Source organism: Lemur catta, chromosome 15 (assembly GCF_020740605.2).
Source record: "Lemur catta isolate mLemCat1 chromosome 15, mLemCat1.pri, whole genome shotgun sequence".
In the NCBI taxonomy this organism is placed as follows: Eukaryota; Metazoa; Chordata; class Mammalia; order Primates; family Lemuridae; genus Lemur; species Lemur catta.
The window spans coordinates 39188058-39213036 of record NC_059142.1 but is presented as its reverse complement, the minus strand read 5'-3'; the positions used below and the strand labels follow the sequence as shown (position 1 = coordinate 39213036).

The 24979-nt window shown below is 48.3% G+C and overlaps 1 protein-coding gene and 1 non-coding gene across 5 annotated transcripts in view; both read left to right on the top strand.

The window, feature by feature from the left end:
• The window catches only part of ACLY (ATP citrate lyase), a 39472-nt gene extending 14521 nt beyond the window's left edge, over positions 1–24951 (top strand). For 2 of the 4 annotated variants that reach the window (XM_045526531.1, XM_045526533.1), the window contains 19 exons: positions 616–733; positions 1697–1851; positions 2873–2963; positions 4512–4541; positions 7443–7584; positions 7860–8028; positions 10472–10576; positions 11378–11574; positions 13643–13724; positions 14372–14482; positions 14847–14974; positions 15618–15711; positions 17159–17313; positions 19245–19395; positions 19596–19739; positions 21526–21639; positions 22137–22219; positions 22502–22578; positions 23961–24951. In XM_045526531.1, coding sequence (XP_045382487.1) covers positions 616–733; positions 1697–1851; positions 2873–2963; positions 4512–4541; positions 7443–7584; positions 7860–8028; positions 10472–10576; positions 11378–11574; positions 13643–13724; positions 14372–14482; positions 14847–14974; positions 15618–15711; positions 17159–17313; positions 19245–19395; positions 19596–19739; positions 21526–21639; positions 22137–22219; positions 22502–22578; positions 23961–24055 — 2241 coding nt within the window. In that variant the 3' untranslated portion in view covers positions 24056–24951. The remainder of the gene's footprint in view (positions 1–615; positions 734–1696; positions 1852–2872; positions 2964–4511; positions 4542–7442; positions 7585–7859; positions 8029–10471; positions 10577–11377; positions 11575–13642; positions 13725–14371; positions 14483–14846; positions 14975–15617; positions 15712–17158; positions 17314–19244; positions 19396–19595; positions 19740–21525; positions 21640–22136; positions 22220–22501; positions 22579–23960) is intronic. The other 2 variants (XM_045526532.1, XM_045526534.1) reach the window with 1 other exon arrangement.
• LOC123621315 lies at positions 17576–17680 on the top strand. Its single transcript, XR_006729052.1, has one exon. It is a non-coding gene; the product is annotated as a U6 spliceosomal RNA (small nuclear RNA).
• Positions 24952–24979: the final 28 nt, after the last annotated feature.

The window sequence follows — 24979 nt, the reverse complement described above, 5'->3', positions numbered from 1 at the left end:
GTCAGGACTGTTAGGTCAGCAGCAGGAACTGAGCGTGGAGCTTTGGGTGAAATGCCTTGGGTGACAGAAATCAGTCCCAGCTCAAAAACTAGCCCTCATTCTGGAGATACAGAACTGGTACACACTTTTCCAACCTGTTTCTCTACAGTGGGTGTCCACGGTAAGATCTGTCCCCTCAGATCACTTAGAAGCTTTTGTAGGACCTTGACATTGAAGAAGACTATGTCTTGGTACCGCTGAGAACCCTTGTGCAGGGCCCAACATAGATTCCCTGCCACGCTGTAGTAAGAGGTGAGAATGACTGTAGATGGGACAAGAGAGAGACCAGCAAAGCCCTGCTGACGAGGCCCCGTGCACCAGTGCATCGAGGAGTGTCTCTCCTGGACCCCATGTTCCCCCCTCGGCAAACTGATGAGTGACCAACATCCTAGGCCATGAGCTGCTTGTACCTAGTCCACGTGTCACACGTATAGTCCTTGCCTGCCGGGGCCATGCTTTCTGAGAATCTGCCCTTGTCACATACACCTGTTATGTTTCTTTATCATGGTTATAATAATCGATTTGTGGCTGCCTTATTTTTAGTCACATGTCTGTGTTGTCCCTTTGGGCTTCTAGGGCATCGTGAGAGCCATTCGAGATTACCAGGGCCCCCTGAAGGAGCACGAGGTCACGATCTTTGTCCGAAGAGGTGGCCCCAACTATCAGGAGGGCTTGCGGGTGATGGGAGAAGTTGGTAAGGTTGGGGACCTTTCTCTCTCTCGCACTCTGAGTGTCAGTAGCCTGCCCACTTGGGGCTCCTGAAAGCCAGGCTTTGGGCTCTTTCATGCCCTTCACTCTTCTTTCTGGGTACGCAGCTCTCTTCTGCTTCCATTGTCTGTCCTCCACACCTAGTGCCTGTCCTGAACTGCAGAAGGTGCAGGAAAGCATTTTCATTCAGCTCTGCACTTAGCAAATATTTACAGTCTGCCTGCTTTGTGCTAGGTGCCGTGCTCATCACCGGGGTATAGCCACAAACGTGACAGACAGACAGACAGCAAGCCTTCCTAGAGCTTAGCACACGGACAGGAGTGTCAGGGAGTGCCGAGTGCTGCGCAGGAGAACAACGCCGAGAAAGGGAGAGCATGCGTGGGAGGGCATGGGGGCAGCTAGGGTCTGTGCGATGAAGAGGGCTGGGTGGTGTGGGGGAGTCTCTTCCCTATTGAGGACAGGGAAGGCCTTTGCCCCGAGGTGGCAACTAGAGTTGAGCCGAGAGACTTGAGAGCAGCCAGGTGGAGCTCTGAGGCAAGAGAGCTCCGTGCAGAGGGAGGAGCAGGCCTGGGCCCTGGGGAACGAGCTCAGGGTCTGCAGGAGCAGAGACCAGGCCAGGGAGGCTGGGGCGTGGGGACCCAGGTGGTGAGGGCCGAGAGGGTTGGAGAGCCGGGGTCCAGGCCAGGAACAGGAGGAGTACAGACTCTGCCAATGCTTTTGGTCACTAGAGTCTCGCCAGTAAAGCTGTTTCTTGCTCTTATCAGCAGGTGGTCTTTAGAAAGATTTGTCTGGTGGTGACATTATGACAGTGATTTGTCCTGGATAATTGGTCTTGTGCTGAATGTGCTAGACATGGAGCAAGACTGGAAAAGGAGCCTTTGCAGAGTCATGTGGACTTGACCATTTATTTGAAGACTTGAATGATGGGTTCCTTTTTTTCCCCTCACAGGGAAGACTACTGGGATCCCCATCCATGTCTTTGGCACAGAGACACACATGACAGCCATTGTGGGCATGGCCCTCGGCCACCGGCCCATCCCTAATCAGCCACCCACAGCGGCCCACACGGCAAACTTCCTTCTCAACGCCAGCGGGAGCACGTCGGTAGGTCCACCTTCCTCCCACCTTACAGGAGGGAACCATCTTGTCTTTTCCACCCATCCCCCAAATCCAGGGTACAGTCCCCGCCCCTGCCATTTGGGGGCATAGAAAAAATATGGGGGGAAGTTAGTACATGATTGGTTTCTGGATCTCTGTGCCAATTTTTTTTTCTGCCCCAGTCAAGGGAGTACAATGGAAAGACCAAGAGTTTTTAAATCAGATCCAAGTTCAAATCGTGACTCTCTTACTTCTTGCCTGGGGAGGGACCTTGGCAGGTATCCTACCTACTTGGAGGCTCAGTTTGCTCATCTGTAACATGGGACAATATTGACTCCTATCTCAGAGGATTGTTAGAATAGTGCTTTTGGAAGCAGTTTATAAAGAACAATGCTGTACTTAATTTTTATTTATTTGTTTATTTTTTTTTGAGACAGAGTCTCACTCTGTTGCCTGGGCTAGAGTGCCGTGGTATCAGCCTAGCTCACAGCAACCTCAAACTCCTGGGCTCAAGCGATCCTCCTGCCTCAGGCCCCCGAGTAGCTGGGACTACAGGCATGCGCCACCATGCCCGGCTAATTTTTTCTATGTATATGTTTAGTTGTCCAGCTAATTTCTTTCTATTTTTAGTAGAGACAGGGTCTTGCTCTTGCTCAGGCTGGTCTCAAACTCCTGAGCTCAAACAATCCACCTGCCTCGGCCTCCCAGAGTGCTAGGATTACAGGTGTGAGCCATCGCACCCGGCACTAATTTTTTTTTTTTTTTTTTTGAGACAGAGTCTCACTCTGTTGCCCGGGCTGGAGTGCAGTGGTGTCTTCGTAGCTCACTGCAGTCTCACACTGCTGGGCTCAGGCGATCCTCTTGCCTCAGCTTCCCGAGTAGCTGGGACTACAGGCGTGGGCCACCATGCCTGGCCATGCACCTAATTTTTACTACCTGATTTCTTTGAGGGCTTTAAGGACTAGTGGCTTTTCCCCAGCTGTTACCTGTGACTTCCCTCTCACTCTCTTCCCTTGTCCCACCCTAGACTCCAGCCCCCAGCAGGACAGCGTCTTTTTCTGAGTCCAGAGCTGATGAGGTGGCACCTGCAAAGAAGGCCAAGCCTGCCGTGCCGCAAGGTAACTGCCAGAGGTTCCAGCACGCTGCAGGGAATGGCCCTTCAGTGCTCTCCCTGTCTCTTCCCTTCCCCGTCCCACCCGGGCTGGCAGGGGCAGAGGAAAAGTGCTTTGGACTTTGCTGCAGGAGTGGGCGTGGGATGGGAATGGGGTGTGAGGATATGACTTGAGCCTTCCCTGTGAACCCTTCTGAGGCTGAGGACACATGCTGTGCCTGGGGTCACCTCAGTCCCCAGCCTCTTCTCATCTCCCCCCATTCTTGTGGGGGTGTGAGCTGGGCACCGGGGTGCAGAGGAGACAGGGCTACAGGAACACCAGGAGGCAGAAAGTTCCTGGAGACACTTGTCCTGAGTGGAGGACAGGAGCCAGGAGCTCAGGACGGCAGAGCAAGGTCCAACACAGCAGTTCCCACCCCACCGTCTCTGGGCTCTTACAGAGTCATTCCCTGCTCTGTGAGGCCGCCGTAAGAACAGCTCTGTCCACCGGCCCAGCCCATCTGTATTTCACCCCATTCATCTCTCTATCCTCTGTTGCATCACAGTGTGACCCGGGCCGGCCGGGCTTTGCAACCCGAATTAGATAAGCAGCGCTAGGCCGGGCGCGGTGGCTCACGCCTGTAATCCTAGCTCTGGGAGGCCGAGGCGGGTGGATCACTCAAGGTCAGGAGTTCGAGACCAGCCTGAGCAAGAGTGAGACCCTGTCTCTACTAAAAAAATAGAAAGAAATTATCTGGCCAACTAAAAATATATATACAAAAAAAAAATTAGCCGGGCATGGTGGCTCATGCCTGTAGTCCCAGCTACTAGGGAGGCTGAGGCAGTAGGATCGCTTAAGCCCAGGAGTCTGAGGTTGCTGTGAGCCAGGCTGATGCCACGGCACTCACTCTAGCCCGGGCAACAAAGTGACACTCTGTCTCAAAAAAAAAAAAAAAAAAAAAAGCAGCGCTAGTTACCGCTGGGCTGAGGCAGCCTGTGCAGCTTCTTCCTGGTCCAGACTTTGCTTAAGGCATTTTGGGAAATAGTGACACTCACTCCAGGGGCTTGAGATTGGAAGGTCCTGCCCTGTGTTCCCCAAACTAGCAGCTTTGCCCACAGCACAGTCATTCTCTGGGCACAGATCAGCCCATAGGTCAGCCCCGTGTTGTTCTAATCATGTCACTGTCACCTGGGGACAGAAAGGGATTGGGCATAAATAGGGTGGGGCAGGGCCAGCTAGGGAACCTAGATAGGAGTACACGTCCCCACCTTTACCCGCCGGGACCTGGGGGAGGCGTCGGTGTTGAACACACCCACATCTACAAGCCTTCGTCCTCCTGCCCCTCTCTCTGCCCCCTTCAGTCTTTGGTCTTTCTTGCTTCCGTTCTGCACCTTGGTGCGTTCACCTCTTCTGTTGACTTTACTCCTCCCGTCCATTGTGGAATAGTCAAGAGATGGTGAGGGCGTCAGCCCTGAAAGGCTTGTCCATGGGGCCCTTCCCTGTTCCCAACCTCCCCCTCCAAAGCCGCCGGCCATCAGTGGGTCACTCAGTTGCCTTGGTCATTTTCTTTGACAGATTCAGTCCCAAGTCCAAGATCCCTGCAAGGTAGGATGCCCCCACCCTGCCCCAGCTCCGCGTGTGGCGTTGTTAGCGGGTTACAATTTTACCGTGTGCTGTGTTTCCCTCTCCCCTGGTGGGTTGCAGTGTTGTCTGGTCTATTTTCTGTCCCTGCCTCAGTGTGGCCTGCCCCAAGTCCTAGTCTTTGCTCTTCCTCCCCTGCTTAGTACGCGCCTCCACTCGGCGCTCTCCTCACTGTGTGGCTGTCTGTGGCTCTGAGCCTGGGAGGTGGGTGGACACTTTGGAAGGGGTGAGAGCCAGGCTGACAGCTCTGGAGAGAGGAGTGGTGTCAGGGAGGGGGGTATCGCCTGGGAAGGAGGGAGCCGTCCGGCTGAAGGGGGAGTGGCAGAGAGCTGTGGTCGTTTGTCGCTGCTGGCATGCAGGAGGGAGCTACAGATCACCCTGATTCTGATCCTCACATCTCATGATGTCACCGTTTTCTCACCTTTCCTGCCCCGGCTTCACCACTGCCAGCTTCATCCCAGAGCTCCTGATACCAGGGCCAGGTTTAGGTTTCTCCAGGGTTATGGCGGAAGAACAGGATAGATAGAGGATACCAGAAAGCCAGAAGGGCGTGCAGTCCGTCTATAGACTGGGTAATTGGAAGGGATTCGAGCTCTGGCTGGTTTATGAGGTCGTATTTTGCAATGGATATTTTCTGAGCACGTGTACACATGTACACCTGCACACGCAAACACACACCTTCACCTGTTGAACTAGATTAATTGGTTCAAAGCATTAAGGCTTCCATTTAACTTCAGCATTCGCAGCTGTAGTGGCAGGGACTTTGTCCTCTTGCGCAGGGGAGGGGAAGGAGTACCTGGGTAGATTATTAATAACCAGCTGGAAAGGCTGGGAATGCAGCCATCTGACCACCTGCTTTAATCCCTGCATTTCCTGCCTCTGGCAACATCCATGGTTACCTAAAAGTCTAAACTGGAGTCCAAGGCCTGTCAAAAGAACAGGAGAAGACTCTGGTTCTCAGAGAGCTCTTCTGTCCTTGAGGGGAAGGGTGGTGAGGAGGGGGTTTTATCTTGTCATTCCCAGTCCCTGAGCTGTGCCGGGAAGTGGGAGAGGAAAAAGGGTGGGGAGGGCAGGGAGCAGGTAATGGTGGGTCAAGCCCTCCCCTCTGTGGGGCCAGAGCAGGAGTCTGGTGTGGGAGCTTAGCCACCAGAGCAGAGGTTCTCTTTGGGGCCTCCCTGCTGCTGGGGGTCTGGGGATCGCCCCCTTCAGCTTTGGTTTCTCTGTGCTTGAGGAGGTGGGCACTTTGGCTCTGCCCTTTCCTGCTGGAGGTTTGGTTTATAGATTCCAGGCTTTGTCCTGATTCCTGGAGCTTCTTGGGTAGACAGATGCTTGTGTGCACATACGCACCCTGGCTCGGATATGGGCTCTCCTTAAGATGACAGTGGTGAAGTTGAACTGACTTAGAGTCTCCCTGCTCAGTTGCACAATTGAGCTGCCTCTTAAGTTATTGTGCAGTCTGGCTCTGGTGCTAGATGACTAGGTCCTCTGTCATTTGGCATCTCTGGGCTTCAGTTTCCTGGGACGGGAAAGTGGGAGAACTGGATTAGGTGGCTTCCCTTGTTCTGTGATGTGGTGTCTCATCGGAACCCAGATGGGTGCAGGTGACAGTAAATCCCTGGTATTTGCAACATCGGGAGCCTCTGTCATGAGAAGCTTACTGCTGCGATGGAAGAGGCAGGCCTGCACGGGGATTTATCAGACCTTGAACTTGATTAGCCAAGCCTGCACAGTACAGTAGGTTAATTAATACCAGATGCCACTGGGCTAGATGCGGTGTTCTCACTGGGGGAACTCAGAACCTCCCCTGAGGGCTGCTTTCCTCCTCCTGGACTTGCAAGGAGCTGAAAAGGAGGGTTACCTGCCTGCAGGGTGGGTGGTGAAGGGTCCTTTCTCTTCAGGTTGAGGACTGCACTTTTTTTTTTTTAATATACTTGCTTTTTTTTTTTTTTTAAGAGACTGGGTCTTGCTATGTTGCCCAGTCTAGTCTCAAACTCCTAGCCTTCTGAGTAACTGTGACTACAGGCACACACCACTGTGCCTGCTAGAGGACTGCACTTCTATCAGCTCCTTTTGTTCCCTTGTTTTGCCCCTCGCCTCTTAACTGCCCACTGGAAAGCCTCTCTGAGAGCATGTTCTGAGCAATGGGAAAGAGCCACCTGGTAGAAGGGAGGAGGCTGGGAGGAGCAGGAGAGGGGAGGTTGGGGGCACTGGCCTTGTGTCACCGCTTGCTTCTCCTGCCTTGTGCCCAAGTTCTGGTCAGAACCTCAGTTAGAGGTAAGGCTGCCCTGTCCTCAGCCTCAGCTGCCACAAACCTCTTCATTGGGCCTACACTGATCTAGGATTCGGGAATATTCAAGTCCTGACTGGGTCCAGATTTACAGGGTGGTGAGCATTGTTGGGATATTGTTTTTGAGTCCCTGAAGCCGGCAAAAAGGGGAAAGTATAACATTTTTTTCCCAGTGGCTTTAAAAATAATTTATCAAGACCTCATTTGCATGTAAGCTGGTTCCACACCTTGCCTATGAAATGAAGCAGGTGTTGCAGGGATTCTGCTCCTGGCTGTCTCCTGCTGGGGGCCCGTTCTCGTTCTCATATGGGGAGTCTTTTTTCTCTTCATTACTGAGCTATTGACTGGCCAGGCAGGTCCTCTTAGCTCAATTGCTCTCTCTGCTGCCTCCTTCTAGAAAAATCGAGGCTCCTCCCCCCCAAGGTCTCAGAATTTTGTCCTCTTGACATTTCTTTGTGGTTTTGGTGAGCCACCGTCCTGGACTTGGCAGGTGGAGGGGTCTGGCAGGCAGCTCCTGCCCCCGTGGGTCCCCCTGGAGTATGTATTCTGGGTGCACTCGCTGTGTCTTTGCCCACCAGGAAAGAGCACCACCCTCTTCAGCCGCCACACCAAGACCATCGTGTGGGGCATGCAGACCCGGGCAGTGCAAGGCATGCTGGACTTTGACTACGTCTGCTCCCGAGACGAGCCCTCGGTGGCTGCCATGGTCTACCCTTTCACGTGAGTCACGGCACAGCAGGAAGCATCTCCTCCCTCTGCTAAGACGAAGCTTGGGGACTCGGTTAGCTCATCCCTTTTGCTAGAGAAGGCTTTGCCCAGCAGAAGAGATGGAGGCAAGAGAGATTCCTGGGGGATCTTTTTCCCTTAGATGGAAATTCTTTGAGGACAGAGACCTTGCCTTTTCTACCTTCTAGGTGACGTTCCTCCACTCAGCTTCTCCCTCCCCAGTCCTAACAGATTGAGGCTGTCCTAACCCTTCCTCTGCCTTCTCATAGTGGGGACCACAAGCAGAAGTTTTACTGGGGACACAAGGAGATCCTGATCCCTGTCTTCAAAAACATGGCTGATGCCATGAGGAAGCACCCAGAGGTCGATGTGCTGATCAACTTCGCCTCTCTCCGCTCCGCTTATGACAGTACCTTAGAGACCATGAATTATGCTCAGGTAGGTCCCTGGGCTCTGGGGGGAATAGGGGTGGGGAAGCAAGAAAGGCATCTGGGTGGTGTCAGCAGTCACTGCCACCTGGGCCAAAGGGCTGGGCATTCAGAATGGCCAGTGGTTTGGGTGAAAGTGGTTGCAGACACGTCATCTTCAGAAATCAGGGTAGTGACCAAGGACAGGTCAGACCAGACTGGGCGGAGGCTACTTTCTTGGGCTTACAAAGAGTCAGTTCAGGCTCATCTGTCCACCAGCTCTGCTCTCTGATATCCAGCACTGGCTTGAGAAACAGGATCGAAAGCTTTTTTTATTATTATTAATTTTATTTTTAAAATAGAGATAGAGTCTCGCTCTTGCTCAGGCTGGTCTCGATCTCCTGAGCTCAGGCAATCCTCCTGCCTTGGCCTCTCAGAGTGCTAGGATTAAAGGCATGCATGAGCCACCTCGCCCGGCCAGAGCATTTTCTTATAAAAGTATTAACATATTTATTATAGAAAAACTTCAAAGTACTGATAAGTATTTCTTTTGAAGAAAATAAATACTTCGAGTCCCATTTCCCAGAAACCTGGCTGCTATCATTTCATTATATCCTTATCCACACCTTTTTCTAGATTTGAACAAATGGAATAATACTGTATGGAACTGTTGTATAATCTGCTTTCTTCAGTTACTCTTTTCACATCAATAAATAGGTATTAGCAACATTGTGTTTGCTTTTTCAGGTCTTATGCTGAGCATCTTGAACTAACATTTGCAAGTATCCTTAATTATTCCCCTAACATAAATTTCTATAAGTTGAACTGCTGCATGAGAATGTTCAGGTTTGAAAGGCTTTGACCCATGCAGCCCCAGTAAGGTTGTACTGACATAAACTCCCACTGGTAGTTTGTGCCTTGTGTCTCAATCCCCTTGGCAACACTAAATGTTTGCTGAATTAATAGGCATTCCATTTAATTTGCATATATTTTGGTTATTAACTAAGGTGAGCTTTAAAAAACATTGCCCATTTGTATTCTGTTATTGGCCCTCCCTCCCCTTTTTTTCTACTGAGGTGTTTGTCTTTTTTTTGTTGTTGTTATTGACTTTTAAAAGCCCCTTACAAATTAGAGTATCGATTGTTTTGTTCAAAATTATCTTCTGAACCCAGGTTGGCTTATTTCAGTTTCTGGTTGGAGAATATAAAATTGTTCTGCTATCTAGAGGAAGTAAAAAGGAAAGCACATCTGCTAAAAGTGATCTGCTGCTTTAGTCTAGAGCAGAGGTTGGCAGACTACAGCCCAAAGCAAAACCTAGCCCACCACCTGTTTCTGTACAGATTTACTAAAACATAGCCATGCTCTCATTTACATATTGTCCATGGTTGTTTTCACACTTAAAACCCTGCCACAGAGGCCTGGCACAGTGCCTCATGCGTATAATCCCAGCACTTGGGGAGGCCAAGGCAGGAGGATCTTTTGAGGCCAGGAATTAGAGACCAACCTGGGCAACATAGCAAGACCCTTTCTCTACAAAAAAATAAGAAAAATGAGCTGGGTATAGTGGCACACACCTGTAGTCCCAGCTGCTCGGGAGGCTGAGGCAAAAAGATCCCTTCAGCCCAGAAGTTCAAGGCTGCAGTGAGCTGTAATTGAACCACTGCACTCTGGCATGAGTGACAGAGTGAGACTCCATCTCTTAAAAAAAAAAAAACCTGCCAGAGACCATATAACGCACAAAGCCTAAAATACTATGTCAACCCTTTACAGGCCCAGTGCGGTGGCTCACTCCTGTAATCCTAGCTCTCTGGGAGGCCAAGGCAGGAGGATTGCTCAAAGTCAGGAGTTCGAGACCAGCCTGAGCAAGAGCGAGACCCCCGTCTCTATTTTTTTAAAATATAAAAATATTAAAAAAAAAAAACCCTTTACAGAAGTTCGCTGGCCCTGGTTTATAGCCAAGGAGAGATGATTCTTGGATCATTTCCATCCCCCTCCTGCGCACTCTCTGGGCTGAGTGTGGAAGCAGCTCATTTCTCCCACACAGCGGCCCTGTGCTGTGGGGATATAGTCAAGACTTGGAAGGTACTGTGGAGAAAAGCCACAGTTACCTGATTTATGAGCAGGCATAAGAACAGGTAGTGAACAGGTAGGTCTGAGTTTTTGGGTGAGAGAGAATGTAGCTGCTGTGACTTTTGGAGGGGCTCAAGAACATTTGCTCCTGCTTGCGTACTGAATCACTGTGGTGTTGGCCGGTGGAGATCAGTTTCAGGTGTCCGCCGCCTCTCTTTTTGGGAGAGAGAGTGATCAAGGTAGGAACAGGGGCCTGTGGGAAGGAGGAGATGCATATTGTTAACATTACTTTGTTCTTAGACCCTGAAAAGGGATGTGGGGCATGGCAGGTGAGCCCTTGGACAGCACTGTCCCATTGTCCTGTCTGAGACAGTTAACAGGAAGGGACTGTTCTCATCCTGCAGATCCGGACCATTGCCATCATAGCTGAAGGCATCCCCGAGGCCCTCACCAGGAAGCTGATCAAGAAGGCAGACCAGAAGGGAGTGACCATCATTGGACCAGCCACTGTGAGCGTCCCCTTCCCCGGAAAGCCTTGAGAGTGCGAGGCTATCTTAAGAAGATCAGGGCCCTTAGAAAGCTCACTTTTTGACTCTTCTGTCTCCCTCCTAGGTTGAAAGATTTAAGGAATACCTGTTGAAAGTCAGTCTGTCAATTTCCAGTTAGTTTTCTAAAGGGCTCTCTCCTTGGTCAGTATCACCTTTATAGTTTCAAGGGGCTAATGAGAAGTTGGTTTTGGTTTTTGTTTTCTTTAGGGTTTGTCTACCTTTATATTAACCATAGCACAGTCTTTGATTATTCCTTTAACTATAAACCAAAGAACAGGCTGCCTGGAGGCCTTGCTTTTGACCACAAGGTCTTCATATAAAACCCATAAGCTGTGAATGTTTTTGTTGTTTGTTTTTTCTTAGCTATTGCATTAAAAAGTTGAAGCTAGGATTTTTGAACTAAGCAAGGGATCTTTCGTCTCAGAAGCAAGGGGTGATTTTGAGCAGAGAAGCACAGGTCTGTTGCCCTTGCTGGATGCTGTGGCCCCTCTGGAGCAAGGAAAGGGACTTCACTTTAAGTATACTTACCTGTATAAGTAGGGAGCCATGTTTTACAAATAACGCTCTCTTTTTTTCTGTGTAATGTCTTTTGAGAGAAAGAGAAGAGATTCTGTCTATGCAGGAAACCCTGTGGGCAGGTTTTCTTGGCCATTCTCTCCCACACCTGGCCAGAGGGGCTGGGCAGGGGCTTTATGATTCCTCCTACCCCTGTGGTGAGTCAGGTAGTCACTTTCCCCCCTGACTGTTGTGTTGCCCCCACAGGTTGGAGGCATCAAGCCCGGGTGCTTTAAGATTGGGAATACTGGTGGGATGCTGGACAATATCCTGGCCTCCAAGCTGTACCGCCCAGGCAGCGTGGCCTACGTGTCCCGTTCCGGAGGCATGTCCAACGAGCTCAACAACATCATCTCTCGCACCACAGATGGCGTCTATGAGGGCGTGGCCATTGGTGGGGACAGGTAATCAGCTGGGAGTCAAAGAGGGACCTGCCACATTAAGAGACTGGACCTTAGGTCCTGTGGGCTCCTTGCTGCCGCACTGGAATGTTGGTGAAGCCCAAAGAATGGGGCATTTCTGCTCTTGTCTCTGGACCGACAGAGCATGAAGTCAGAAAGCACAGTGCAGGAAAATGTGTTTTTTTGTTTGTTTGATTGTTTTATCATCAATCCTGGCCTCAGGGCAAATGTGTTTTTAATAGGTGTTTGGGACCCATGGCTCACACCTATAATCCCACCACTTTGGGAGGCTGAGGTGGGAGGATCGCTTGAGGCCAGGAATTAGAGACCAGCCTGAGCAACATAGTGAGACCCCCCCCCCCCATCTTTACAAAAAATACAAAAATTAGTGGGGTGTGGTGGCATGCGCCTGTAGTCCTGTCTACTTGGGAGGCTGAGGCAGGAGGATCATTTGAGGCCAGTGAGGTATAATTACGCCACTGCACTCCAGCCTGGACAACAGAGGGAGACTCCATCCCTAAATAAATAAATAAAAATAAAAAGGTGTCTGAGCTTTGGGGGTTACTTTGTTGCTTGTTGGCCACAGGGAGGCAGCAGAGTGCAGTTGTTAAGAGGGCCAGTTCTGAAATTGGACCAAAGGTGTTCAAATCCCAGTTTCCCTATTTATGGGTGGGGTAGGGGGCCTGGGCAGGTTACTTAACCTCCCTTGACCGCCATCATCCCTACATATCCAATGGGTAAAGTACTAGCCCCCACCTCATGGGGTCTATGGGAGGACTAAATGAGGTAATATATGTAAAGTGTCTAACACAGGGACTGGCGCTTAGTGCTCAGTAAGTGTTCATTGTAGTTAATAATAGTATCCTCATTACTTTTGTTAGTGGGGACTGTGATCAATCAGTAGGTTATCCGTAGTGTAATATCTGGCACTTAGTAAATCCATAATAAATGTTAATCATTACTATTCGTTATTATTACTACCATTAGTACATTACTACTACTTTGGGTCAGAGAAACTAAAAGCTGTTGGGAGAGGGAGTCACCTTGTCTGTCTCCCTGGCTCTACCAGGACTCACCAGGTTTTCAGGGGTATGGCCTGGGGAACTCAGGTCCTTGGGTACTCGCTGACCAAAGAATCCAGGTCACATAAGTCTAGGAAATGCTGCTTGATAGACTGCTTGTCTTGTGATACATGACGATCTTAGAGAAATTGGCTTGGCTTTAAGCAATCCTTTTGCAAACTGATGTGGCAGTAGAAAAAATGTATAGAACTTCTTGCAACAACCTGCCATCCTGGGACTTAGCCTGGCATATTGTGTTAATTATTTATTGCTGTGTAAAAAAACTCGAGGTTTCTATGGGTCAGGATTCCGGAGAGGCTCGATTCGACAATTTGGCCTGTGAGCGGGTGGGGGTGTCCCACGAGGTTGCAGTTAGATGCCAGTGGGGCTGTGGTTAGTTGACGGCTTGCCTGGCACTGGAGGTGGCTCGTTCACATGGCCAGCAAGTTGGCTTTTCTCTGTGGGCTTCTCCACAGGCTGCTTGAGTGTCCTGAGGACGTGGAGGACATGGCAGCTGGTTCCCCAGGACGAGCCATTCGAGACAGAGTGCCAGACACTCTTAAAACCCAGCCTTGGAAGTCAGGGTCATAGAATCGCTTCTGCCACGTTTTGTTCAGGAGAAGCTAATCATTCATTCTGACCCATATTCAAGAGGAAAGGCTTCAGGTTCTACCTTTTTCAAAGAATTTGTGGGCACGTTTTTAAACTATCACATGTGTGCTTTCCAGGGCCTCTCTTACTGCCGAGGAAACCTCTCTGGGCTTATTTTGGGCCTGGTCTCTTCTTCTGCAAGTTAAATAATAACTCCACTCCTTTTCCTTCCCTTCTGCTCCATTTGCTACCTCCCCACTCCCACCTCCCTCCATTATTCCTGGGGCATCTCTGGACCCTCATTAACTATCCACATCCACAAAAAATATCCAGTGTTCCCAGTATAAGTGCGCTTCCCACACCTGTCCACAGCTCCCAAGCCACCTCCTGATCCTGTGTGTTCCCCCTGCTCTCGACAGGTACCCCGGCTCAACATTCATGGACCATGTGTTACGTTACCAGGACACGCCAGGAGTCAAAATGATTGTGGTTCTTGGAGAGGTGAGTTATTTAAAAAAAAAAAAAAAAAATTATGATTGTAAAAGTAATGCATGATCTCAGTTTTTAAAAAATTCATGCATTTTGGTTATATAAAACTTAAAGTGACAGTCTCTAATAATCCCACCCCCTGGACTCTGGGGCCTAGAGGTTGTCACTGTTAACACTGCCATGTGTGATCCTGGAAAAGGAGTTGTTATCTCCCAGTGGCCCAAGATGTTAGTGCCAACAAAGGAGAAGCTCTGCTCGGGCTGGCCGTCATCTCCACCTGGTGGGCAATGGACAACTGGAGTAAAAAGTGTATTTTTAAAAATTTGGGAGAGTCCTATAACCTCATCCCTTGTTTGTACCTCTGAGCAGGTCTGATGCTAAATCACCTTCTGCTGTTTTTGTTTGTCTTCTGTTTTTTGGGGTTTTTTTTTTTTTTTTTTCCCCACTGTGCCAAGAATTTGCTAATAAACCTTCTGCTGTTAGATCAGGAAGTGGAGACCTGCTGTGCCTTTAGAATTCCTTCTTGCATCCAGGCTGAAACGACGCTCCCTTTCTGTTACCTGTCCAGAGCTTATGCCCCCTCATTTCCTAATCATCTTGTATCTCTATACGGGCTCTACTAACTTGAGGGCTTCTTCTCATTCCCCGTTCCTTGGCAGATAGGGGGCACTGAGGAATATAAGATTTGCCGGGGCATCAAGGAGGGCCGCATCACCAAGCCCGTGGTCTGCTGGTGCATCGGGACCTGTGCCACTATGTTCTCGTCCGAGGTATGGCTGGGACAGGTTGCTCCCGGGCGGGGAGTTGGGGTGGCAAGAGGGGGCATTTGAGGTGAACCATTTGGTCATCTTACTGAGCAGCTAATTTCTTCACTGAACATTTATTACTTGCTTGGGTACTACAAAGTGTAGCCAGGGCCCTGCTCGCTGGGAGCTTGCATCAAGTTGGAGGAGACAAAACTTGTCCGCAGGTTAAGGCCAGAACAAGGCTCTGGGTCCCTGCTTGGCGCAGGGAGCCGCCTGCTGCCTGGAGGAGTTGAGAAGGCTTCCCCAAGAGGCTGATGCTGGAACTGCAGCTCGGGGGATGAGAAGGGCTTTGCTGAGGATTAACAAGCTGCTCTCCTTTGCCTTCCAGGTCCAGTTTGGCCATGCTGGAGCTTGTGCCAACCAGGCTTCTGAGACCGCAATAGCCAAGAACCAGGCTTTGAAGGAAGCAGGAGTGTTTGTGCCCCGGAGCTTCGATGAGCTTGGAGAAATCATCCAGTAGGTGGACCGTGGGAAGGACGCCAGCCACCCCCTCCCTTTCCAAGTCCCTCCTGGGGTCAGCAGTCTCTCCAGCATAGGGTGGCTAATATTCCTGTGTCTAGTACAGTTGTGTGGGTGGTTCAAAGTCCTCTTTCTCTTTGGCTTTCCTTTCATTTTGTTTGTAGAAGCAGCAGGTACAGGCCATTCAAGCTGTTGTTAAAATGCCTTGAGTTTCTGAGCCTACTCAGTTGGGAGTTGGCAGCCTTAAATGAGAGATGAGCATGGAAGTGTTTAGAGAGTGTCACCTCTGTCTGATAAAGTTATTGCATTTCCTATGGTCTCTTCCCGTTTCTACCTCTTAAACCTGCCCAGCTGCTCCCCGCTGGCCTTCCTTGGCCTCCAGATTTAGCTTTCGATAAAGCCCCATCCAGAGAAGGGGACGTGAGCCGACGGGGAGGAGGGGGTGAGGGCAGTCTTGGCCAGAACTTGTTTTCGTTTAGTTCTCAGATTCCAGCTGGTGAGAATAAGCCGCTGACAGGAAAGGGTTCAGAGTGGAAGAAACCTAAGGTGCAGGGTTAGATGGAGGAACGTTTTTGGGATGGCTTAAAAGAGCCCAGTATAAAAAAATCCATGTGGATCTTTTCTCCCGCCTCTTTCCCAGGTCTGTGTATGAAGATCTCGTGGCCAAAGGAGCCATTGTGCCTGCCCAGGAGGTGCCGCCCCCGACAGTGCCCATGGACTACTCCTGGGCCAGAGTACGTGCCTTGCGTGTTCCTAACAGTGTGGGCAAGGGAGACTGGCTGGGGCGCAAGATGGTGGGTTTTGAGTTGATTTGGCTCCAACTCCTGGAAGCCAGGCCCTCCTAACTAGCTGAAGCAACCACGTAGTCACTTGTTTGTGCTCTAACCCACGTCCCCAAAGGAGAGTTCTCCGGGGGCATGTGAAGAAACCTCGATGATTAACTCTTGGATTCCACCCATTCCTTGTGTGCTGGGGCGTGTGGGGGGTCCCTTCTGACCCTCAGGCGGAACATATGCAGAGCCCAGGAGGGCCAGAGGCGGTGTGTGTCTCTCACATCTGTGTCGCCTGACCTGGAGACAGACAGTGTCCCCTAGGGGTATTTCATACTTGCTAAGGGAGTTCAGGGGTGAAGTAGAGTCCACTCTGCCTAATTGTCTTTGGGGCACAGATGAAGAGCTAATTTTCTTAATACACAAGGACTCTTAGAAATGAATGTTTAAAAGACCAATAACCCACTAGAAAATGGGTAAGAAATGGCATTTGAACATGAAAAAATGCTCAACCTAACTCATTATAACAAGAATCAAAGTAAAAGCTGTGATACCAATTTTTATCGGCAAATATAAAAAATATTTGATAATATCTTGTGTTTGTACAGGTTTGAGGAAACTAGGGAATTTATTCATTGTTAGTGGGAGTGGAAATTGGGACAACCTTTCTGAATGGCAGTTGGGTAACACGAATGAAATTGGAAAATGCTTATACGTTATGGCCCAGCAATTCCATATCTAGAACGCAACTGCAGAGAAATACTTTCATATGACACCCAAAAAAGCACATCCAGAATATTTTTTAGTTGATAGTTATCAGTGGACTGCTGTGGTTTTATCATAATATGGGATGCCATATAGCAGTTAAAAGGAATTAACTAGGTCTGTGTATGCATCAACATTTATAGAGCTCAGATTCATTAAGCACATTATGGAACGGTGTATCTATTATGATGATGAAAAATATATACACACAAAACAACAGTGTATATTCTCTATGTATCTACGTGTGTATGTAAATAAAAGCAGGGAAAGGTCCAGAAAGATACCACTAAACTAACACTGGGATATAAGACCAAGATTGGAGTGGAGGTCAGAGGGGAAATAGCTGTATTTGTTCTGCTTTAAATTTTTAAAAAGAAGAATGTATTGACATTACTTTTATAATAAAAATGTAACTTACAAGCATTTTTTATAATGTCAAAGGGGAAAATTGAAGAAATGGGGTTGGACAGAATTGGGTGATCATACCTCATTATGCCCCAGCGCTGGAAATGGGGAATTCAGGAGCTCAGTGTCCCTGCCCTGGGTAAAGCACATGCTGAGTTTTAAGACACCTGCAGGGTACACAAAGTGGGGCAGTCCTGGAAATATCTATGGTGGTCACCCGACCCTGCTTCCCTCTGCCCAGGAGCTGGGTTTGATCCGCAAACCTGCCTCATTCATGACCAGCATCTGTGACGAGCGAGGACAGGAGCTCATCTATGCGGGCATGCCCATCACCGAGGTCTTCAAGGAAGAGATGGGCATTGGTGGGGTCCTCGGCCTCCTCTGGTTCCAGAAAAGGTAAGGCACAGAGGGCAGAGTTAACGATTTCCCCTGACAAAAGGAAGAGGAGTGGGCAGGCTTGGGGAGTATGTCCAAGGTCAGTCTTGAGGGTCACAGGTCAACTGAAAGGCCAGAAGAAAGAGACACAAGCTATTCCTAAGTCTTCCCAGGGCAGAATGACCAGTCTACACCAAGAGAAGCCAAAAGCAGTGACCTTATCAGAAGTCTTAGAACAGCCCCTTTCCCTCTCCCTTGGGAACTTTTAAAGAAACAGGACAGAGTGCACTTCGGCAGCACATATACTAAAGTTGGAACGATACAGAGAAGATTAGCATGGCCCCTGTGTAAGGATGACACGTGAATTCGTGAAGTGTTCCATATTTTTTTAAAAAACAAAAAGTAAAAAATAAAAAAAAAAAATCAAGAGAGAGGATGGAGTAAATGCAGACCTTGTGAGAGAAAGGTAGGATTTAACAGGGAAGAACTGGAAAGATGTGGGAGTCTAAGGAGCGGGCCTGGGAGAGTTGCTGAACAGATATGAAGTACCTTATATTGTGTTCTCTTTGCAAATTTGTATCTCATCAGCCTGCATGTTAGAAAAAAATTTCTCTGCACCTCCCAAGTTTAGCCCTCCCCTGGGACTGACAGCTGGGCACGGGAGCCAGCGAGCATGTGATTCGCAGAGCCCTGGCTTGAGGTGGCACTGGGCAGAGGCCGGATCAAAGTCTTGGTTGTGTCTTGCCCTCACCTGCAGAGAGATGGGTCTCGGTCCTGCTTTGGGCCCTTCCTGGGAAAAGTACGCAGCTTGTAACACCTAAGCAGGTCTCTCTGTCTCTGCTCTTGCTTCCCACATCTCCAGACCTTTTTTTTGTTTGTTTTTTTTTTGCCCAGGCTAAAGTGAGTGCCATGGCATCAGCCTAGCTCACAGCAACCTCAAACTCCTGGGCTTAAGCAATCCTCTGCCTCAGCCTCCCAAGTAGCTGGGACTACAGGCATGCACCACCATGCCCGGCTAATTTTTTCTATATATATTTTTAGTTGTCCAGATAATTTTTATTTCTATTTTTTTTTAGTAGAGACAGGGTCTCGCTCAGGCTGGTCTCGAACTCCTGACCTTGAGCAATCCACCCGCCTCAGCCTCCCAGAGGGCTAGGATTACAGGCGTGAGCCACCGCGCCTGGACCAGACCTTGTTCTTGATCATTATTGAGAGGTTGAATACTGCAGGAAGGAGGCTTGGGGCCTCTTACACTGTGGAAGGGACAGGAATCTCACCTCTCTGTCTGGCAGAGTAGCCACAAGTACAGGTCAAATCCAGGTGTAGCAACTCACACTGAAAACTGCTGCCCGAAGAAGAGATTTCAAACCCTGGTTGCAAATTCTATTTTAAAAGCAGCATTTGATAACAGCAAAACCCAGAGCTACTGAAGAATCAGATTTTGCCTTAGAGGCTGGGCGTGGTGGCTCACGCCTGTAATCCTAGCCCTCTGGGAGGCCTAGGTGGGAGGATTGCTTGAGCTCAGGAGTTCGAGACCAGCCTGAGCAAGAGCGAGACCCCACCTCTACTATAAATAGAAAGAAATTAACCAAACAACTAAAAATAGAAAAACTTAGCCGGGCATGGTGGCACGTTCCTATAGTCCCAGCTACCTGGGAGACTGAGGCAGGAGGATCCCTTGAGCCCAGGAGTTGGAGGTTGCTGTGAGCTAGGCTGACGCCATGGCACTCTAGCCCGGGCAACAGAGTGAGACTCTGTCTCAAAAAATAAATAAATAAATAAAAATTATAAAAAAGAAAGAGATTTTGCCTTAGAGTTGTGCAATAGTCTTAGACTTGGATTGGGAGGTAGCTACCCTTCCTGAATTTGCGTGACTTGTTCAGGGAGATGGGAGAAAGGAACATGGCCTTGCCTTGTTCACCTCTCCTCACCCTTCACTCACCCTCCTCTAGGTTGCCCAAGTACTCTTGCCAGTTCATTGAGATGTGTCTGATGGTGACAGCTGATCACGGGCCAGCCGTCTCTGGGGCTCACAACACCATCATCTGTGCCCGAGCTGGGAAGGACCTGGTCTCCAGCCTCACCTCGGGGCTGCTCACCATTGTAAGTTCTGTCATCCTAGGAAGTGAACAGGGGGGACACTGGGCTTTGGCATCATACTGCTCTGCCGCAGCAGGGTCCTTAGAAGGAGCCCCCGAGTGTAAAACCTTGTGCTCAGGGCTGTTCGGGACATGCAGGGTCGGTTTGCAAAGCTGAAGGAAACTCTTACAGCTCGAGGCAACGTGTATGTGTTTCTCCTCCAGGGGGATCGGTTTGGGGGTGCCTTGGACGCAGCAGCCAAGATGTTCAGTAAAGCCTTTGACAGTGGCATTATCCCCATGGAGTTTGTGAACAAGATGAAGAAGGAAGGGAAACTGATCATGGGCATTGGTCACCGAGTGAAATCGGTGAGTTGCTGCTCTCCTGGAGGAGGGGGATGGATCTCCAGGGTGGGTGGTGGTGGGAGGGCATCGAGTTAGCTGGGAGCACTCAAGCCCTCGACTCTAACATGCAAAACTTTGGACGTGTTGACAGACTGAATAGAAGGCAGCAATTTTATCCATTTTATAGTATAGATTTCTTTTTAACAGTTTAAATTTCATTCAGTTGTGGTGTGAAAATATGATGAAAAGGAAACTTGGTAACTTTGGCTTCCCAAATGAATCTTATAGGAGGACAGACTAAGGCCAGAGTTGAGGAGACATAAGGGTCACCATAGGCTAGATAATGTCTCATGCTGCAGTAACAACTCCAAAAACCTCAGAGGCTTACAATAGAAAGGTTTGTTTCTTATTCATACTACATCCATCTTTGCTGAATGAGCAGCCTCTATCTGAGATGTGCTGGCCTCATGTCAGCAGGAAAAGAGCAACGGTAAGACCACAGGAAGTTTCTTAAAGCTTCTGCTTAGAGTTGTGTGGTTCACTTGTGCTCACATTTCGTTGGCCAAGCAAGTCAAAGGGTTAAGCCTAATGTCACTAGAGCAGGAAGAGTAATAATATCAAGCCAAGCCTGATTGGGAGAGACCAATGAGAAAGGCCAGGAAATATTTTACACAGTTAATATAGTCTCATACAGGGCCTACGTCCTCTGTGTGTCCTGGTAGTGCATTGTGTTACAAACCAAAGAGAAAGATGAGATAGTTGGCAGCTGCTTAGGGGCTCATAGGGACAGCTTCTTAGTAGGTCCGTTTTCCCTGGATTCCTTGGCTCTGTAGCTCCAGAAACCTCATTTAGTCGGGCACTCCACTGATCTAGGTGGGAAACATGACTCACATTAATACAAGAGGGTCATGCGTGTGATTCAGGACACCCACTTCCAGACAGCTGAACACTTGGCCATCTCAGGTTAGACATCCATAGGTCGACTGATAAACAAGGACTGGATTAGAACCCACCAGGGAAGGTGGTTAGCTCGGAGGGACATCCCATCCAGGCCTTGCTGAACTTTGCTCAGCCACCCCCAGCTCCTGAGCAGATAACACCTTTCCCATCCACAGTACAGGGCCTCTTTGTAAGATAATGCTAGACCTGCGCTGCCACTCTGTCTTTGAGTTCCTTCCTTTCTGGAGGCCACACTGACCTGCTGTGTCTCTTTGCTAAGGGAGGAGGTTGCTGTGGTATTGGGATTTGGCATATACATTGCCTGGATCATCTCACTCCCCTGCTTACAGATGTGGGTCTCTTAACAGATGGTTAATTTCATTCATTGCAGGGCTGGAGTTTTTCCTAAAATTTAGGGGATACTTTGCTGTCCTGCTCCCAGCATGTGCTTGCTTAGTGTAGAACTTCATTCCAGCATGACTAGGCTACAGAGCTGGTGGGCAGCGTGGCTCATGACTAGAACCTAAGACTCTGGGCTGGAGAGTGGGTGAGTCCCAGCCCCAGGGTGTAACACTGTGGGAGCTGGCCAGCTCCCTGAACATCTCCAGGGCTCAGCTGTAACATAAAAGAGAGAACTTACAAAAGGTAGTTTTGTGTCCCAAATGAGATATGAAAGGATTTCACAAACCTTAAGCCCCACAGCAGTGTCACAGTAGGTGCCACATGAAATCACACACGTGGATCATCAGGTTCCTAAATCACCTCTGGGATGAGACATGTACAGTTCTGATCACCTGTGACACAAATACAAACACATCCCTTAACAGCAGCGTGTGAGTGGGTTCCTCTGTAACTTTGGCTCTATTTGTAGATAAACAACCCAGACATGCGAGTGCAGATCCTCAAAGATTATGTCAAACAGCATTTCCCTGCCACCCCTCTGCTCGATTATGCACTGGAAGTGGAGAAGATTACCACCTCAAAGGTAACAAAGAAAAAAACTTCTCTAATTCCCTTAATCATATGTTAGATGAATTTCTTGGGGGAAATGAGAGCCAGGTTACATTTTGATTATGCAGCTAAAATCAAATCTGGTTTTCTGGAAATTTTTATTTTTGTTGCATAACTAAATTCAGCAGACGTATTAAATGTCAACTAGGTGTCGAGTCTGTTGCAAGGTGCTGGGAATTGAACTGAGTGAGACACAGTCTTAACCAATGGGGATATTTTGGTGGGAGGTTTTTGTTTGTTTGTTTTGGGGATTCTTTTTTTTTTTTTTTTTGAGGTTGGGTCTTGGCTATATTGCATAGGCTGGTTTCGAATTCCTGGGCTCAAGCCATTCTCCCACCTCAGCCTCCTGAGTAACTGGGTTGGTGGGAGGTTTTGAATAGTGGTCAAAATTCATAGTAATAGTGGTATTATTAACAGTGGAAAATTACAGAGAAATAATGATAAACACTTTGAATTTTGTTGCCTTCCCAGAAACCAAATCTTATCCTGAACGTAGATGGTTTCATTGGAGTTGCATTTGTAGACATGCTTAGACACTGCGGGTCCTTTACTCGGTAAGCATCGCAGCCATTTTCTTCTTCATAACATTGACTTATTTTTGTTGTTTCCTTTCAACTATAAAAATAATGCATGCTCGTTATAGAGGATTTAGAAAATAAGCAGAGGTATAAAGAATAAAACAAAAATTGCCTGTTACGCTACCACCCAGAACACTCGTCTTTTCTACTTAGAAACCAAAGAGAGCTTCTCATTCCTGGGCAGAAATAGTGCTGTCTGTCAGGAGGAGGACGGTCATGTGAGCCATTTTAAAACTACAAGTTGATTGTGTGTTGCAGGGAGGAAGCTGATGAATATATTGACATTGGAGCCCTCAATGGCATCTTTGTGCTGGGAAGGAGTATGGGCTTCATTGGTAAGTTCCCTGCTGTTGTTGTTATTTTAAGGGTTGGTTGGTTGGTTGGTTGGTTGGTTGGTTTTTTAACCCCCACAGTTCAGCCACACCACTTGCCCACGTGGTGAGTTTCTTCTACATAAGAGTCGTTATATTTTCTTTTTTTTTTTTTTTTTGAGACAGAGTCTCACTTTGTTGCCCGGGCTAGAGTGAGTGCCGTGGCATCAGCCTAGCTCACAGCAACCTCAGACTCCTGGGCTTAAGCGATCCTACTGCCTCAGCCTCCCGAGTAGCTGGGACTACAGGCATGAGCCACCATGCCCGGCTAATTTTTTTTGTATATATATTTTTAGTTGGCCAGATAATTTCTTTCTATTTTTAGTAGAGACAGGGTCTCACTCTTGCTCAGGCTGGTCTCGAACTCCTGACCTCGAGCGATCCACCCGCCTCGGCCTCCCAGAGCTAGGATTACAGGCGTGAGCCACCGCGCCCGGCCTAGAGTCGTTATATTTTCTTAATCATTATTTTTTTGTTTGGTTGGTTTTGTTGTTTTGGTTTGGTTTTTTTTTTTTTTTTTTTTGAGACAGAGTCTTGCTCTGTTTTCCAGGCTAGAGTGCCGTGGCGTCAGCCTAGCTGACAGCAACCTCAAACTCCTGGGCTTAAGCGATCCTACTGCCTCAGCCTCCCGAGTAGCTGGGACTATAGGCATGCACCACCATGCTTGGCTAATTTTTTTTTTTTTTTTTATATATATGTATTTTAGTTGACCTGATAATTTCTTTCTATTTTTAGTAGAGATGGGGTCTCGCTCTTGCTCAGGCTGGTCTTGAACTCCTGACCTTGAGCGATCCACCCGCCTCGGCCTCCCAGAGTGCTAGGATTACAGGCGTGAGCCACCGCGCCCAGCCTTCTTTTGTTTTTTTGAGACAGGGTCTTGCTCTGTCTACTAGGCCAGAGTGTAGTGGCATCATTATAGCTCACAGCAACCTCAAACTCCAGGGCTCAAACAATTCTCCTGTCTCAGCCTCCCAAGTAGCTAGGATTACAGGCTCGTGCCACCACGCCCAGCTAATTTTTCTGTTTTTTTGTAGAGACAGGGTCATCACTCTTGCTACTGTGCCCAGCCCTTAATCATTGTTCTTAATCCTTCCATTCTTACTGTAAGTTCCCCCTTATCTTTATCGTTTGTTCTTAGGCACGATTGCTAGCCCAGGAAAACAGAATTAAATCCAATGGTTCCCTTTTACCAAATGTGCCGTATCTCCCTATGAAATGGATCTGGATCCACTGCTCCACTGCTTTATATCTGCTTGTTTTCTATTAGAAAGATGTCCCTTCCTTATCCTTCCCTCCTCACCAGGCTTACAGAAGTCTAACAAAAAGATGCATTTGCTTCATTTTAGGACACTATCTTGACCAGAAGAGGCTGAAGCAGGGGCTGTATCGTCATCCGTGGGATGATATTTCATATGTTCTTCCTGAACACATGAGCATGTAACTGAGTCAGGAACCCTGTTGCAGTAAACTGAAGACAAGAACTCCTCCCCGTGGGAAAAAGTGTGCAGACAGCTGGCAGTGAAGCCTGCCATAGAATGGCCTGGAATGTAAACAGCCACTGGTGTACAGGCACTGAAGGCCAACACCCAGAGGCTAACACTTGTTCAGTCCACACAAAGAAGCTTAATATTTTTTTTATAAGCATAGAAATAAAAACCAAGCCAATACTTGTGACATTTGCTCTGCTACCTGCTGTATTTATTATATGGAAGCATCTAAGCACTGTCAGGATAGTGTTCTTCCTCATTGTAGGGTGTTATGATGTTGCTTTCTTTTTTCATTAGTTAAAACATTTTTTTTTTCCCTTGGAGGAAGGAAATGAAATTTTTAAGACCTCAAGATACTATACATTTAAAGCACCCCTGATGTCTTGTTTTTCCACCTCCCTTTCTTTCTCCTTACATAACATGAAGAACATTGTATTAATCTGATTTTTAAGGATCTTTTTGTATGTTATGTGTTAAGGGTTGGTTTGGTGTCCCGCTGAAACGTTATGTGTTGCAGATCAAAGTCTGCTTACGTCGAGGGGATGGGACCATTGCATCCTTAACCATTGTCACAAAATATGTGCAGTAGTAATTTAAAATGTAAAGTTGTAACATACATATGTTTAAAATGGAAACGCAAAGAAAAAAGCTGTGAAATGTCTTGTGTCTTATGTTCTCTGTATTTATGCAGCTGACTTGTCTGTCTGTAACTGAAGTGTGGGTCCAAGGACTCGTCCCCAGCTGCTTTTGCATCTGTCATCCACAAAGATTCTAGGCAGCTGCCACCTCAGTCTCTTCTCTGTATTATCATAGTTTGGTTTAAATAAACTACATAGTAACAATAAAGGCATACTGCTGCGTCCTGTCGTCTGTATCTT